Source organism: Benincasa hispida, chromosome 10 (genome assembly GCF_027475165.1).
Source record: "Benincasa hispida cultivar pf3 chromosome 10, pf3_genome.v1.1, whole genome shotgun sequence".
NCBI classification, from domain to species: domain Eukaryota; kingdom Viridiplantae; phylum Streptophyta; class Magnoliopsida; order Cucurbitales; family Cucurbitaceae; genus Benincasa; species Benincasa hispida.
Genome location: NC_143487.1, coordinates 5,912,673 through 5,925,256, shown reverse-complemented (window position 1 = coordinate 5,925,256; position 12,584 = coordinate 5,912,673). Strand labels below are relative to the sequence as shown.

The 12,584-nt window shown below is 35.0% G+C and overlaps 2 protein-coding genes across 3 annotated transcripts; one reads left to right on the top strand and one right to left on the bottom strand.

Annotated features, from left to right (window-relative positions):
- Positions 1 to 6,541: 6,541 nt before the first annotated feature.
- On the top strand, positions 6,542 to 12,052 carry LOC120089333 (putative pentatricopeptide repeat-containing protein At3g01580). 2 transcript variants are annotated; one of them, XM_039046771.2, is made up of 3 exons: positions 6,558 to 9,268; positions 9,479 to 9,589; positions 11,184 to 12,052. In XM_039046771.2, the coding sequence occupies exon 1, from the start codon at positions 6,685 to 6,687 to the stop codon at positions 9,217 to 9,219; it is 2,535 nt and encodes an 844-aa protein (XP_038902699.1). In that variant the 5' UTR covers positions 6,558 to 6,684; the 3' UTR covers positions 9,220 to 9,268; positions 9,479 to 9,589; positions 11,184 to 12,052. The 2 variants fall into 2 exon arrangements, with proteins under 2 accessions (XP_038902698.1, XP_038902699.1); XM_039046770.2 differs by having other exon boundaries at positions 6,542 to 9,589.
- On the bottom strand, positions 10,194 to 11,809 carry LOC120089334 (chaperonin-like RbcX protein 2, chloroplastic). The gene is made up of 5 exons (XM_039046772.2): positions 11,492 to 11,809; positions 11,032 to 11,123; positions 10,825 to 10,882; positions 10,560 to 10,625; positions 10,194 to 10,468 (listed from the first exon to the last, which is right to left on the bottom strand). Exons 1-5 carry the CDS (start codon positions 11,807 to 11,809, stop codon positions 10,367 to 10,369), a joined length of 636 nt encoding a protein of 211 aa, XP_038902700.1. The 3' UTR covers positions 10,194 to 10,366.
- Positions 12,053 to 12,584: the final 532 nt, after the last annotated feature.

Here is a 12,584-nt window from a genome sequence, read left to right as displayed (position 1 = left end):
CCATATGATAGAATGGTAAGCTCAAATATATGTTTTTAGTGGATAAGAATTTCTTAAGCTCATGACAGTTTTCATAGTTCTCAGCTTGAGCGTGTTAAAGTATTGTTGGTTTTCAGCATCTTAAGTTTCATAGTTATATATGGAAGGGGTTGTCACACCTCTTTTGATACTAGTTTCAGCTGTGTCAAACAGTGACTCTCGTTTTACATCTAGTTTTTGGAAGAGTCTCCAGTTAGCATTGGGTACTCGATTGGATTTTAATACAGCATTTCACCCACAGATTGATGGTCAGAAAGAATGGTTGAACCAGACATTGGAGAATATGTTGTGCACTTGTGTGTTAGAGTTTTCAGGGAGTTGAGACTCTCACTTGCATTTGATGGAATTAGCATAATAAGAATTATCCGGCTACCATTGGCATGTCGTCGTTTGAAGCCCTCTATGGGAAGAGCTGCAGGTCTCCTGTGTGTTGAGATGAGGTAGAAGAGAGGAAATTGCTAGAACTTGAGCTAGTGCAAGTCATGAATGGGGCAATATAGAAGATCAAGGCTCGTATGCAAACAACTCAGAGCAGACAGAAAAGCTACGCCGACGTGAGATGTAAGGACCTAGAATTTGAGACTGGTGATAAAGTGTTCTTAAAGGTGGCACCTATGAAGGGTGTTTTGAGGTTTGAAAGGAAAGGGAAGCTGAACCCGAGGTTCATTGGACCTTTCGAAGTGTTGGAGCGAATTGGTCTCATAGCTTACCGATTGGCATTGCCTCCATCACTTTCTTCAGTTCATAATGTCTTCTATGTTTCGATGCTGAGAAAGTATGTAACAGATTCGTCCTATGTAGTTGACTTTGAGCCATTGTGGTTGAATGGCAACTTGAGTTATGAAGAGAGGCCTGTGTAGATTCTCGCCAGAGAGGTGAAGATGTTACGCAATAGGGAAATAGCAGTTGCAAAGATTTCGTGGCAGAATCACCAGTTCGAGGAGGGCACTTGGGATGAGAGGATGAGATGAGGACCACGTACCCAGAGCTTTTTCAGGAATGAACTTTCGAGGACGAAAGTTCTTTAAGGAGGGAAGAATGTAACACACTAAATTTTGTTCTTAATGTAATTTCAATATTTTCTAGTATTAGAGGACATTTTTTGAATTTTGGAAATTCAAAATGTAATTATTGTGATTTAATTGCTAAGAAAGGGGTGTTTCAATTTAATGGTTTAATTGGAGGGAAGTTATGAAAATTGGTCTTTTAATGTCAAACAAATTAAATTTGAAATTAATGTCAAGAATTAATTTCATTTTGGAAGGAAAAGGTGTTTCAATTTAATGGTTTAATTAGAGAGAAGTTATGGAAATTGGACTTTTAATATCAAATAAATTAAATTTGAAATTAATGTCAAGAATTAATTTCATTTTGGAAGGAAGGGGTGTTTCAATTTAATGGTTTAATTGGAGGAAAGTTATGAAGATTTGATTTTTTATGTCACACAAATTTAATTTGAAATTAATGTCAAGAATTAATTTCGTTTTGGAAGGGGGTTATATCACACAAATTTAGTTTGAAATTAATGTCAAGAATTAATTTATTTTGGAAGGGAGTTATGTCATATAAATTTAATTTGAAATTAATGTCAAGAATTAATTTCATTGTGGAAGGGGGTTAGTTAAATTCTTTGTGAATTGAAAATTTTAAGGGAGAAATGGATTAAAAGTTGGAAACAAGGTCTGATTGAAGAAAGATTTTGGAGATTGGAATCTTGAGGATGGTTGTTACTTAGGCTTCGTTGGGGAATTGAATTCAAAGATTTATTATTGAAGACTACCTCTTGGATCGATATCTGAATCTAGTATCGAGGTAAGTAATCTTAATACTGGAACTGCCCACGGGCTAGATACTAGATATATGCTAGCATAATGGATGAATATCATGACAGAACGATAGCATGATAAATGGATAGTATAGTATAACCGATATATGTTCTTGTATGAGAATCTAAAAGATTTATTTGTGCACGTAGATACTTGCATGCTAGTAAGAGATGATACTTGATTCACTATGAGGATATTGAGGCGTATATGCATGTTGTATAGCCAGGATATTGAGGTGTATATGTATGTTATGATATTGAGGTGTATATGTATGTTATAAAATCATATTGTGATAATTGTGATGTTGAGACTGTGATAGTGTCTTTAATAATTAGTTAGATGCCCACTAAATATTGTGTTTCCTTTGGGATTTACCAGATTGTGTTTTCCTCGGGATTCACCATATTGTATTTTCTTCAAGATTCACCAAATATTGTGTTTCCTTCGGGATTCACCAGATTGTGTTTCCTTCGGAATTCACCAGATATTGTGTTTCCTTCGGGATTCACTAGGGGTATATTTCCTTCGGGATCCACCAGGGGTTGTGTTTCCTTTGGGATTCACCAGAGGTTGTGTTTCCTTCGGGATTTACCAGAGGTAGTTGGCATACTTAACTACAGTAGGATAGAAACCAAGTTTTCATGTATTTATGTGTCCCATGAGGACTAGAGCAGTTTTTTTATTAGGCATGCTTCTCTTCTCTTCTTCTTTTTTTTTTTTTTTCTTTCTGATTCTGTTTCTCCTCTTTCCCCTTTCTCTGTCACTTCTACCCCTTCTCTGAAACCGCACTTCCCTTTTTTATGAATTTACGAATCATCTAAATTGTTTTTCACCAACTTCTTTCTCTTTTATATTATGTTTTGTTCTGCAGGCCCATGTCAATTTTGGTGCAAATGCCATGTCCATCCTAGAGTTGGGAAAATTGATAGATATAATCCTTTTCAAGTTTTATTTTGTAATTTTGGCTCCTTTTTAAAAACGTAGATTTTTTACCCTACCCATTTTCAAACAATGTAAAACCCTTGAGATTTCAAAATCACAACCCATTCTCTTCACTATCTCCATTCCAGTCGTTTGGCCCTTTCCATTTCCCCTTCAATTTCCATCCTTTCCTACTTCTTGCAATTTTTCTTTCCATTTGAAGATAATTTCAGATTTTCCATTAAAATTTTTCCATTTGAAAATGATTGTTTTAAATCAATTTTTTGAGATCGGCCATTTTTAATTTTGAAATTTGCCATTTGTTTGATATTTCTTCTGTTTGAGAAACATTTTTGCATTAGAACATTATTTTTGGCGTTATCTGAACGATTTGGACCCAAAAAGTTAATTTTTTTTTCCAAAAAAAAGTGAACATTTATTTTCTGGAAAAGGGTTCCTACATGATCGAGCTTCATACGAGCCTAACCGGGTATGGTACCAGATGAGGCAAATGAAAAGATGGGGGAGGAAAGTTGGGCACCTACCTGGTCGGGCTTTAGACAAGCTTAACTGGGTATAAGACCCGATGAGTAATGAAAAGACGCAGGGGGGAGGGGAAGGGGGGTTAGAAGCCTGCCCAGTCGGGTTTCATACGTGCCTAACCGGGGAAAAGGGCGTAGAGGGGCAGGACCAGTTGTGGAGTGAGGGAGTATACTATTTTTTGGTCTGGTCCCATATCCGGGTGGGCATATTTCAGTCAATTTTGATTATGGATTTTGGCCCGGTCCATTACTTGACCAGGTTCGACCGGTCTTAGAGGTTATTATTATTGTTATATTTAATTTTCAAGGAGTTGTGTTGTATTTACTATTAATTTATTCTCAATGTGTTGTGTTGACTTTCAATTTATCTATCTGATGAAAGATGTAGGTTATAATGGAATTGGAAATGAACCTCTAGGTCGAGTTGATTTCGAGTCTCAACAACATGAGAGTGGTGATATATTCGCATGTAGATTTTTCAAATATGATGTAACCAGATCCAAAATATACACCTTAATACAAGATAGAATGATATATTTTCGTAGACAATATGCCATTCAAATTTGGACAAATAGAGCATTGTTTTAGAAGTTTGTAAACTTTTTTGTAATTAATGATTCAAGTGATGAATGAAACTCTATAGTTGGCTTAATGTGTTTTGTTATGTAAAACATGCAAAATATGTTACATGTTCTTTTTTTTAAAGTACTTTGTATTATGTAAAACCATCATGCAAAAATAATGTAATTCCGGCCGGGTCCATACATGTAAGCGCCAATTTTCGGTCGGGACATGTAAACATTTTTCATACAAAATATACGTAATTTCCAGCCAGATCCATGCATATAGGTGCCAATTCCCGATCGGGCCGGGTTCATAAACATTCAAATACACGTAATTCCCCACGGAGTCCATGCATGTAGGCACTAATTCCCGGTAGGATCATGTAAACTTTTTTCATGCAAAATACACGTCATCCCCGGTCGGGTCCATGCATGTAGGCGCCAATTTTTTGTTAGGTTCATGTAAACTTTTTCATACACGTAATTTCCAGCTAGGTCCAGTATGTAGGCCCCAATTCCCGACCAGGCCGAGTTCTTGAACATTCAAAATACACGTAATTCTCAGTGAGGTCCATGCATGTAGGCACCAATTACCAACCGGGTTATGTAAACTTTTTTCATGCAAAATACCCTTAATACCCGCCCAGGCCCGACCGGGTCGCCCCATACCTCGTACCCGATTATATTCCATGAAGCCCGTCTGGGTAGTTTCAAACCTATTTCCAATATATCCAATGAAGCTCAGCCTGGTATCTTAATGAAAATAGTTATTTCGTCACTTTTTTTATTTTCAAATACCTTTCGTTTCTGGTTCCTATCCCATGAAGCCCGTCTGGATAATTTCAACCTATTTTCTTAGTACCTGGGGAAGTTCGGTCAGGTATCTTAAAAAAATAGTTTTTTTTTTTGTCTTTTTTTCTTGTTTTAATTTTCAAATATGCTTCTATATGACATTAGAAAAAAAGAAACAAGCAAGCAAGCATCAATATAAGCAAATGAATTCTAACATGAAAGAAATGATTGAACCACTGAATACAAAAATGAAACAATATATCTTCTTACGAAGTGTACAAAATCACAACTTCGTGAGGTACAAGTTTTGGACTTGACGAAAAACTTTTCGTTCTGGAGACGATTTGGTGAAGAGAACTTTTTGTGAATCACAATTTCGTGAAGAGATTTTTTTGTGAATAGAATTTTTTGTTGTGGGTTGTAAAATAATTTGGTGAATTAATTTTGGTGGAGAATTTTTTGTGAATTAATTTTGGTTGTACAACTAATTTTTTGGTTGTAGATTGGTTGTTGAAATTTAAGAGTGAGAATTTAATAAATGAGGCATAAGAGTAATTGTACATAAAAAATTTCTTATGCCTACATCATCAAGGGGTCAAAAAAATTATTTTTTTAAAAAAGGTCAAATATACCAAATCAAATCCCAAAATGGCCATTTTTGCCAATTACCCCTAGAGTTGTATAGGAACTTACCCTTAGTTGTTTATGGTGTTCATGCCTAATATTCATTGATTGAAAGCACAAAATCCTAGGGTTGTATAGGAATTTGATGGATCTGCTTGCATTACTAGTTAGAGCCATTTTCAGAGGAGAGATGGAGGGGAGAAAAAAAAGAGGAAGGGAGGGAGAGAGAAGTCAACCGAATTCTGAAAAATAATGAAAACCTTGTTTAAAATTTACTTATTCAATACGCCCATTTTCTAAATTTTATGGATTAAGGGTCTGTTTGGTTCGCAATCTGAATTTTATTTTATGTTTTGTTTGGTTTGCAATTCAGTGAATATATGTTTGGCAGACACCTAAATTTTGTTTTTGAAAACTATTTTCGATTTTATGATTCAAACCGTACAAAATCTGAAAACAACATTTTCGTATTTTCTTTGTATCCAAATTTTGAATTTTAAAAATTCAAATGTAAAATTATATTAAATAAAGATAAAAATATTTAGAAATATAGTAGTTAGGTTATAAACCCAATTTAATTTTTTTAAAGAAATTAAAATATGTATTAGGTAATGTATCATAAATTAAATAAGGTTAAATTTTATGTTTGGTCCCTATGGTTCGGATAAAGTTAGTTTTAAAATTTAGAATTTAATTCCTATTGTTTGATATAATTTCATATATAGTCTCTATGGTTTGTTAAATCTTCTTAAATAGTCCCTACCAGTAGGGACTATTTATTACGAAGTTTTTATCCAACCATATGGTTAAATTCTAATTATAAACCATAAAACCTAAATTTTAACTTACTCCAAACCATAGAAACTAAAATTTCAAAATTTCCTATAAATTATATAATATTACAAACAATAATTATACAATTTTTTTAAACATAAAACATGTTCATTAAAATAATCATAATTTATTATCAACTAATATTTAATGGATTACTACAATTAGTTTACAATTGTTCATATTAGAATTCAATTTCTGAATTTACTACCAAACACATATCTGAAAACATAAAATACAACCTTGTTTTCATTTAATCCCTAATTTCAAATTTATGTTTTCAGATTCTTTACCAAACAAATCCTAAAGTGTTTGTTTTGAAACTTTTGGGACCAAATAGATACTAACTTCAAATCTTAAGGACTAAAAATGTATTTTGCCCTCCTTATTAATACAAAATATTAAAAGGTAATTGAAATTGTAATTTAACCCGCAGTTAAATAATTAAATAATTTCCGCCCATAACTCTAAGAAGCGGTTAATCCTTTACTCTATCCATTAACTTCCTTTCTCCTTCCCCCGCCAAATGTTGTTGGGTCTTTGTCAATGGAAATTGCAGTCACTCTAAGCATTCATAGACTCTCTTCAACTCCTAATTTGATCAATGTTTCAAAGGATTGGAACTCAATCATAAAGCACCAAACCAAGCTTAAGAATGATCATGCCATTCTTTCTACATATACCCAGATGGAATCTCTTGGCATTGCACCCGATTCTGCTACAATGCCTCTTGTTCTAAAGGCTTGCGGGAGGCTCAACGCCATTGATAAAGGGGTAAGAATTCATTCTTGTATTAGGGATTCGGATTTGATCAAAGATGTTCGGATTGGGACTGCCTTGGTCGACTTCTATTGTAAATGTGGGCTTGTTACAGAGGCCAGTAAAGTGTTCGATGAAATGCTTGAACGAGATTTGGTATCGTGGAATGCTTTGATTTCGGGATATGTGGGGTGTTCGTGCTATAAGGAAGCAGTGTTGTTGTTCATGGAGATGAAAAAGGCAGGCCTCACACCCAATTCCCGTACCGTAGTGGCTCTGCTTTTGGCATGTGGTGAGATGTTGGAGTTAAGATTAGGACAAGAGATTCATGGTTTTTGTTTGAGAAATGGATTGTTTGATATGGATGCTTATGTCGGTACTGCTTTGATAGGATTTTATATGAGATTTGATGCAGCACTTTCACACCGTGTTTTTAGCTTGATGGTGGTGAAAAACATAGTGAGTTGGAATGCAATAATAACCGGATATTTTGATATTGGAGATTACGCGAAAGCTTTGAAGCTTTTTAGTAGTATGCTGACAGAGGGTATAAAGTTTGATGCTGTTACCATGTTGGTGGTAATTCAAGCATGTGCAGAATCTGAATGTCTCCGATTAGGCATGCAACTGCACCAATTGGCTATCAAGTTCAATTTTATTGATGACTTGTTTATATTAAATGCACTATTGAATATGTATAGTGATAATGGAAATCTGGAATCATCATGTGCGTTGTTTAATGCCGTTCCCACCTCTGATGCTGCTTTATGGAATTCTATGATATCTGCTTACGTTGTTTTTGGATTTCATGCTGAAGCTATAGCTTTGTTTAATAAAATGCGTTTGGAACACATAAAAGAAGACGAAAGAACCATTGCGATTCTGTTGTCTTTATGTGAAGATCTAAATGATGGTTCGATATGGGGTAGAGGCTTACATGCTCATGCCACGAAAAGTGGAATGGAACTAAATGCATTTCTGGGCAATGCATTGTTAAGCATGTACGTTGAGCACAATCAAATTGATTACACACAGAATGTTTTTGAGAAGATGAGCGGCTTGGATGTCATCTCGTGGAACACTTTGATATCAGCACTTGCTCAGAGTAAGTTTCGAGCCAAAGCATTTGAACTCTTTACGATGATGTGTGAATCAGAAATCAAGTTTAATTCGTACACGATGATATCTCTCCTCGCATTGTGTAAAGATGGAAGTGATTTACTGTTTGGGCGATCGATCCATGGTTTGGCAATAAAAAATGGTCTTGAAATAAATACTTCTTTGAACACTTCACTGACTGAAATGTACGTCAATTGTGGTGATGAAGGATCAGCTACAAATCTGTTTACTAGATGTCCTCAAAGAGATTTAATCTCATGGAATTCCCTTATTTCAAGTTATATAAAGAATGACAATGCAGGAAAAGCTCTATTACTTTTTAACCATATGATTTCTGAGCTGGAGCCCAACTCTGTGACAATCATAAATATTCTCACATCTTGTACCCAGCTTGCCCATCTACCACTAGGACAGTGCTTGCATGCTTACACAACTAGAAGGGAAAAATCTCTTGAGTTGGATGCTTCACTAGCAAATGCTTTTATAACAATGTATATGCGATGTGGTAAAATGCAATATGCAGAAACGATTTTTAACACCCTGCAGGCAAGAAATATTGTCTCATGGAATGCCATGATAACAGGATATGGCATGCATGGTCGCGGACGTGATGCTACTCTAGCCTTTGCAAAGATGTTGGATGATGGTTTCAAGCCAAACAATGCATCTTTTGTATCTGTTTTATCTGCCTGCAGCCATTCTGGTTTGACCGAGACAGGTTTGCAGCTTTTCAATTCCATGGTGCAGGATTTTGGTATGGCTCCTCAACTTACTCACTATGGTTGTATGGTCGATCTGCTTGGTCGTGGGGGTCATTTTCCTGAAGCTATAGCTTTCATCAACTCAATGCCCATTGAGCCTGATGCATCAATTTGGAGAGCTTTGCTCAGTTCATGTCAGGTTAAAAGCAATAAAAAGCTAGTGGAGACCATCTTTGGAAAGCTTGTTGAATTAGAACCAACCAATCCAGGCAATTTTGTTTTGCTTTCCAATATCTACGCAGCAGCAGGCCTTTGGTCAGAGGTTGTACAGATAAGAAAGCGGCTTAGAGAAAGAGGTCTAGGAAAGCCTCCAGGAACTAGCTGGATTGTAATTGGAAATCGGGTTCACTATTTCACTGCTACTGACGTTTTACACCCTCAATCAGAAAAGATCTACGAAAATTTGAATTCTTTGACATCATTGATCCGAGATATGGGCTGAAATTTAGAATTTTCTGGCGTCCAGCCAGACCGCCAGAACGTGATTTTAAGTGGGTATATATGTAAAAGAGCTTTTAAAAAAAAAAAAATTGTCAAGATTTGCTCCTTGCATTTCGCTCTCATGATTCAATCCTGCTAATTCTAAACTGAACGAGATGTGCTTTGTGAGAGAATTGTAAAATGGAGGGGATGAGTCCCAGATCGATATTCTCTGTTCTTTCCCAAGATATCTTACAAGAGCTCCTTGTTATGTGGAACAGGTGTACATTTTGGACTGTTCTTGCTGCATTCTTCGTTGCAATCTCCAACGGTGTGATTGGCCAATTGCCTGGTTCCAACAACAGATCAAGATTGCTCCAAGAACCGAACCGGTACGAATACTTTGTACTAAAAATTCTCATTATCCTTCACAAGTGTGTTGGTTTATCATGTATAAACAAACCATTCTACTTGATGGTACAAATTATGATTTAGATATATGACGTCCATTTTAAATATGTATTCCTCGAGTTATCACTGAAAGAGTTCTAAATCAACAACCATGAACCAACACCTTTTACTAAATATTACCACCTTTATCACCTTGACTATGATGGTGGATCTACATAAATTTCTCTTGAAGATAGTAAATATCACCTGCATAATTTTGCTTTAGAAATTGAGATATTATGATTGTCTTTCAAGTGGAAGGGTGTTGACACAGAATGTGAAATATAATTTATTATTATTATTATTGAGTTCAACAATATATGAATATATTAAAGGGTTCCTGAAACTATGAACTTTTAGTTAGAGGTATATGCTTAAACTAATTGAGTTATACCTAAATTAGTACGAAATGAGAAATCTTTGAGGTTTGATTAGTACAAGTACAACATATATGATACGGTTGGACTAAACTTCAGAATGTCTTTTGTATATAGCAACATATCCAATAAGATTGATACTTTTAACATGTATAAGATGTTGAAAGTATTTACATTGAAAACTTTTATATTATTGGATGTAAGAATTCTTATTAGTTGGTGGAAAATAATATGAATGTGAATGACAACTAATTAAGAACATGGCCTGATTGGTCGACACTAAAGGAAAATAATTAAGAAAAAAAATCTGCTAGCTCCTAGTCTGCCAATCTCCTAAAAGCTTTAGTCATCGGAAGGCCATATCACAGTCTCCATTAGTCGCTCTCGCATCAACTCCAAGTTCTCATCAGATATCTCTTTGTACATTTCAGCGTGATCACATTTCTATGAAACAACACCAAATCACAATTCAATATGTGTTCTTATAATGGTTCCAACAAAGAATTTGTCCTCTAAATACCAAGTTTGTTCTTACCTTAACCCATTTGTTATAGAGATGAAGCCTTGTTATCATCACTCTCTCAGCCAAATCTTGCTTCTCCTGTTAATCATACAAATACACAATCCAATATCTTATTGTTCAGTACTCAAATTATATACTCATCCTTAATGTAATTCAAATAGACTCTTTTTTTCACGTTTTGAGATTAACATATTATGTGGGAATTTGGTTGACGATATAATGTCTTAATCAAGTGGGTTATATTTAGGCTTACAATTTCTAGAGATTGCCATACTACCTTTACAAGAGTTCGGATGAAACGCTTCCCTTCCCCAGGCTTGTGATTTACAACAAAGCTGTTGATGTAGAAAAATTGAAATTCAAGATTAGGTGGGGAAATGGATATGTACTGGAAACACTGTTTTGATTTCCAGAGAGTAAGAATTTACATTGGCAGTCATAATGAATTAACTTCTTAAAAACTAAAGTGAAAGGCTTCACTTACTTATAAAACCATCTGTATTGAGTAGGGTTCATCTCATAAAGCTGATTCAGAACTGTCTTCACAGCTTTGTATGTGAAATAATTCTGTATTTGCTGCAAATAGAAAGCTTCTGGTGAGCTTAAAATAATTCTTTTTTCCCTTTTTAAATGCAGAATTCAAGTGCCAAGAACATTCATCATTCAGGAAGCAGGAGAAGAGGCAAGCATTTGATAACAATGATCAAAAACCGGAAATCAAAAGACGAAGAACCATTTCATTTTTTGTTTTCGGCTTCTAAAAATTAAGCCTATTTAAATAGGCTTAATTTTCAAAAACAAAAAATAAAAAACGAAATTGTCCCGTTTAGCCTATTTAAATAGGCTTAATTTTCAAAAACAAAAAATAAAAAACGAAATTGTTACCAAACGGGACGGATCATTTTGCATTTTTGCATTGAAGAAGAGAGTCATCATATCCATACCATTTTCACATCATCAAAACTGTCCTCATACTGCCCAGCAAATTCATTGACAACAACAAGCCTCCGGTTCCTCCGTTGGTTCCTCCGACTCCGGTTACCACCACTGGCCGAGAGCCGCCACTCACCGGCGGAATTGACAAACGAACTTCTCAAATCCACCGACTTAGACACGGCCAAATGACTCGATTTCCTTTGCAAAACCAAATCCCCACCACTTCTAAGACTCGTAATGGTAACCGGCGATGAGTCCGAACACAAAGACGGACACGGCGGCGAGTCGACGACCGGCGCACCAACAACAAACAAAGCTCCCACCATTTTGGAAAAAGATTGAAAGGATCACAACCGTGAAGAGAAGCAGGATTTAAGGAGTGGCAATAAAGGAATGAGAATAAAGTGAATATAAAGAAGAAGTGGAAATGGGTTTTGGAGAATAGGGGAGATTGGGTCAAAGATTCAGCTACCGTGACAAACTTAAACTTTGAGAATTCAATTTGGAATTGTACAAGAAACAGATGAAAGAAGGTTTCATATTTTTTAAGTTTGTCGTTGTTAATTTCATTTTTCTTTCTTTTTTCTTTTTCCCCAAAATATGCATGTCAACTGCCAACGTAAACCAAACATTTTTCTGAGGTCCCAAATCATCCATTGCAATATTCCAACTCCCAAATCAAACGTGGTTTTTTTTTTCATATTGAAATAAAATTTTTTACTGGTTCTTTTTTAAATCATAACATTACAAAAATTTTTAGTTTAATAATTGCAAATCAAACATCAAACTTTATCATAACAACAATTTATTATAATTAAGAAATAAACTAATGTATTTTATAAATATTGAGTGATTTTTCCATATGATAATTAGAGGGGGATTCAATATGCCCCTAATCATAATATCTCTTTGAGTTCTTTAAAACTAATGGTATTCATGAGTTGAGTTGAAAAACTTTTTAGACCCAACCAAATTGTTCGGGTTATAAATTTCTTCAATCCAAATAACTCTTATTAAAAAATGAACCCAACCCAATCCAACCATGAAATATTTGGATTGAGTTGGTTCGAGTTAATCAGGTCATTTATTTAAAATTATGTT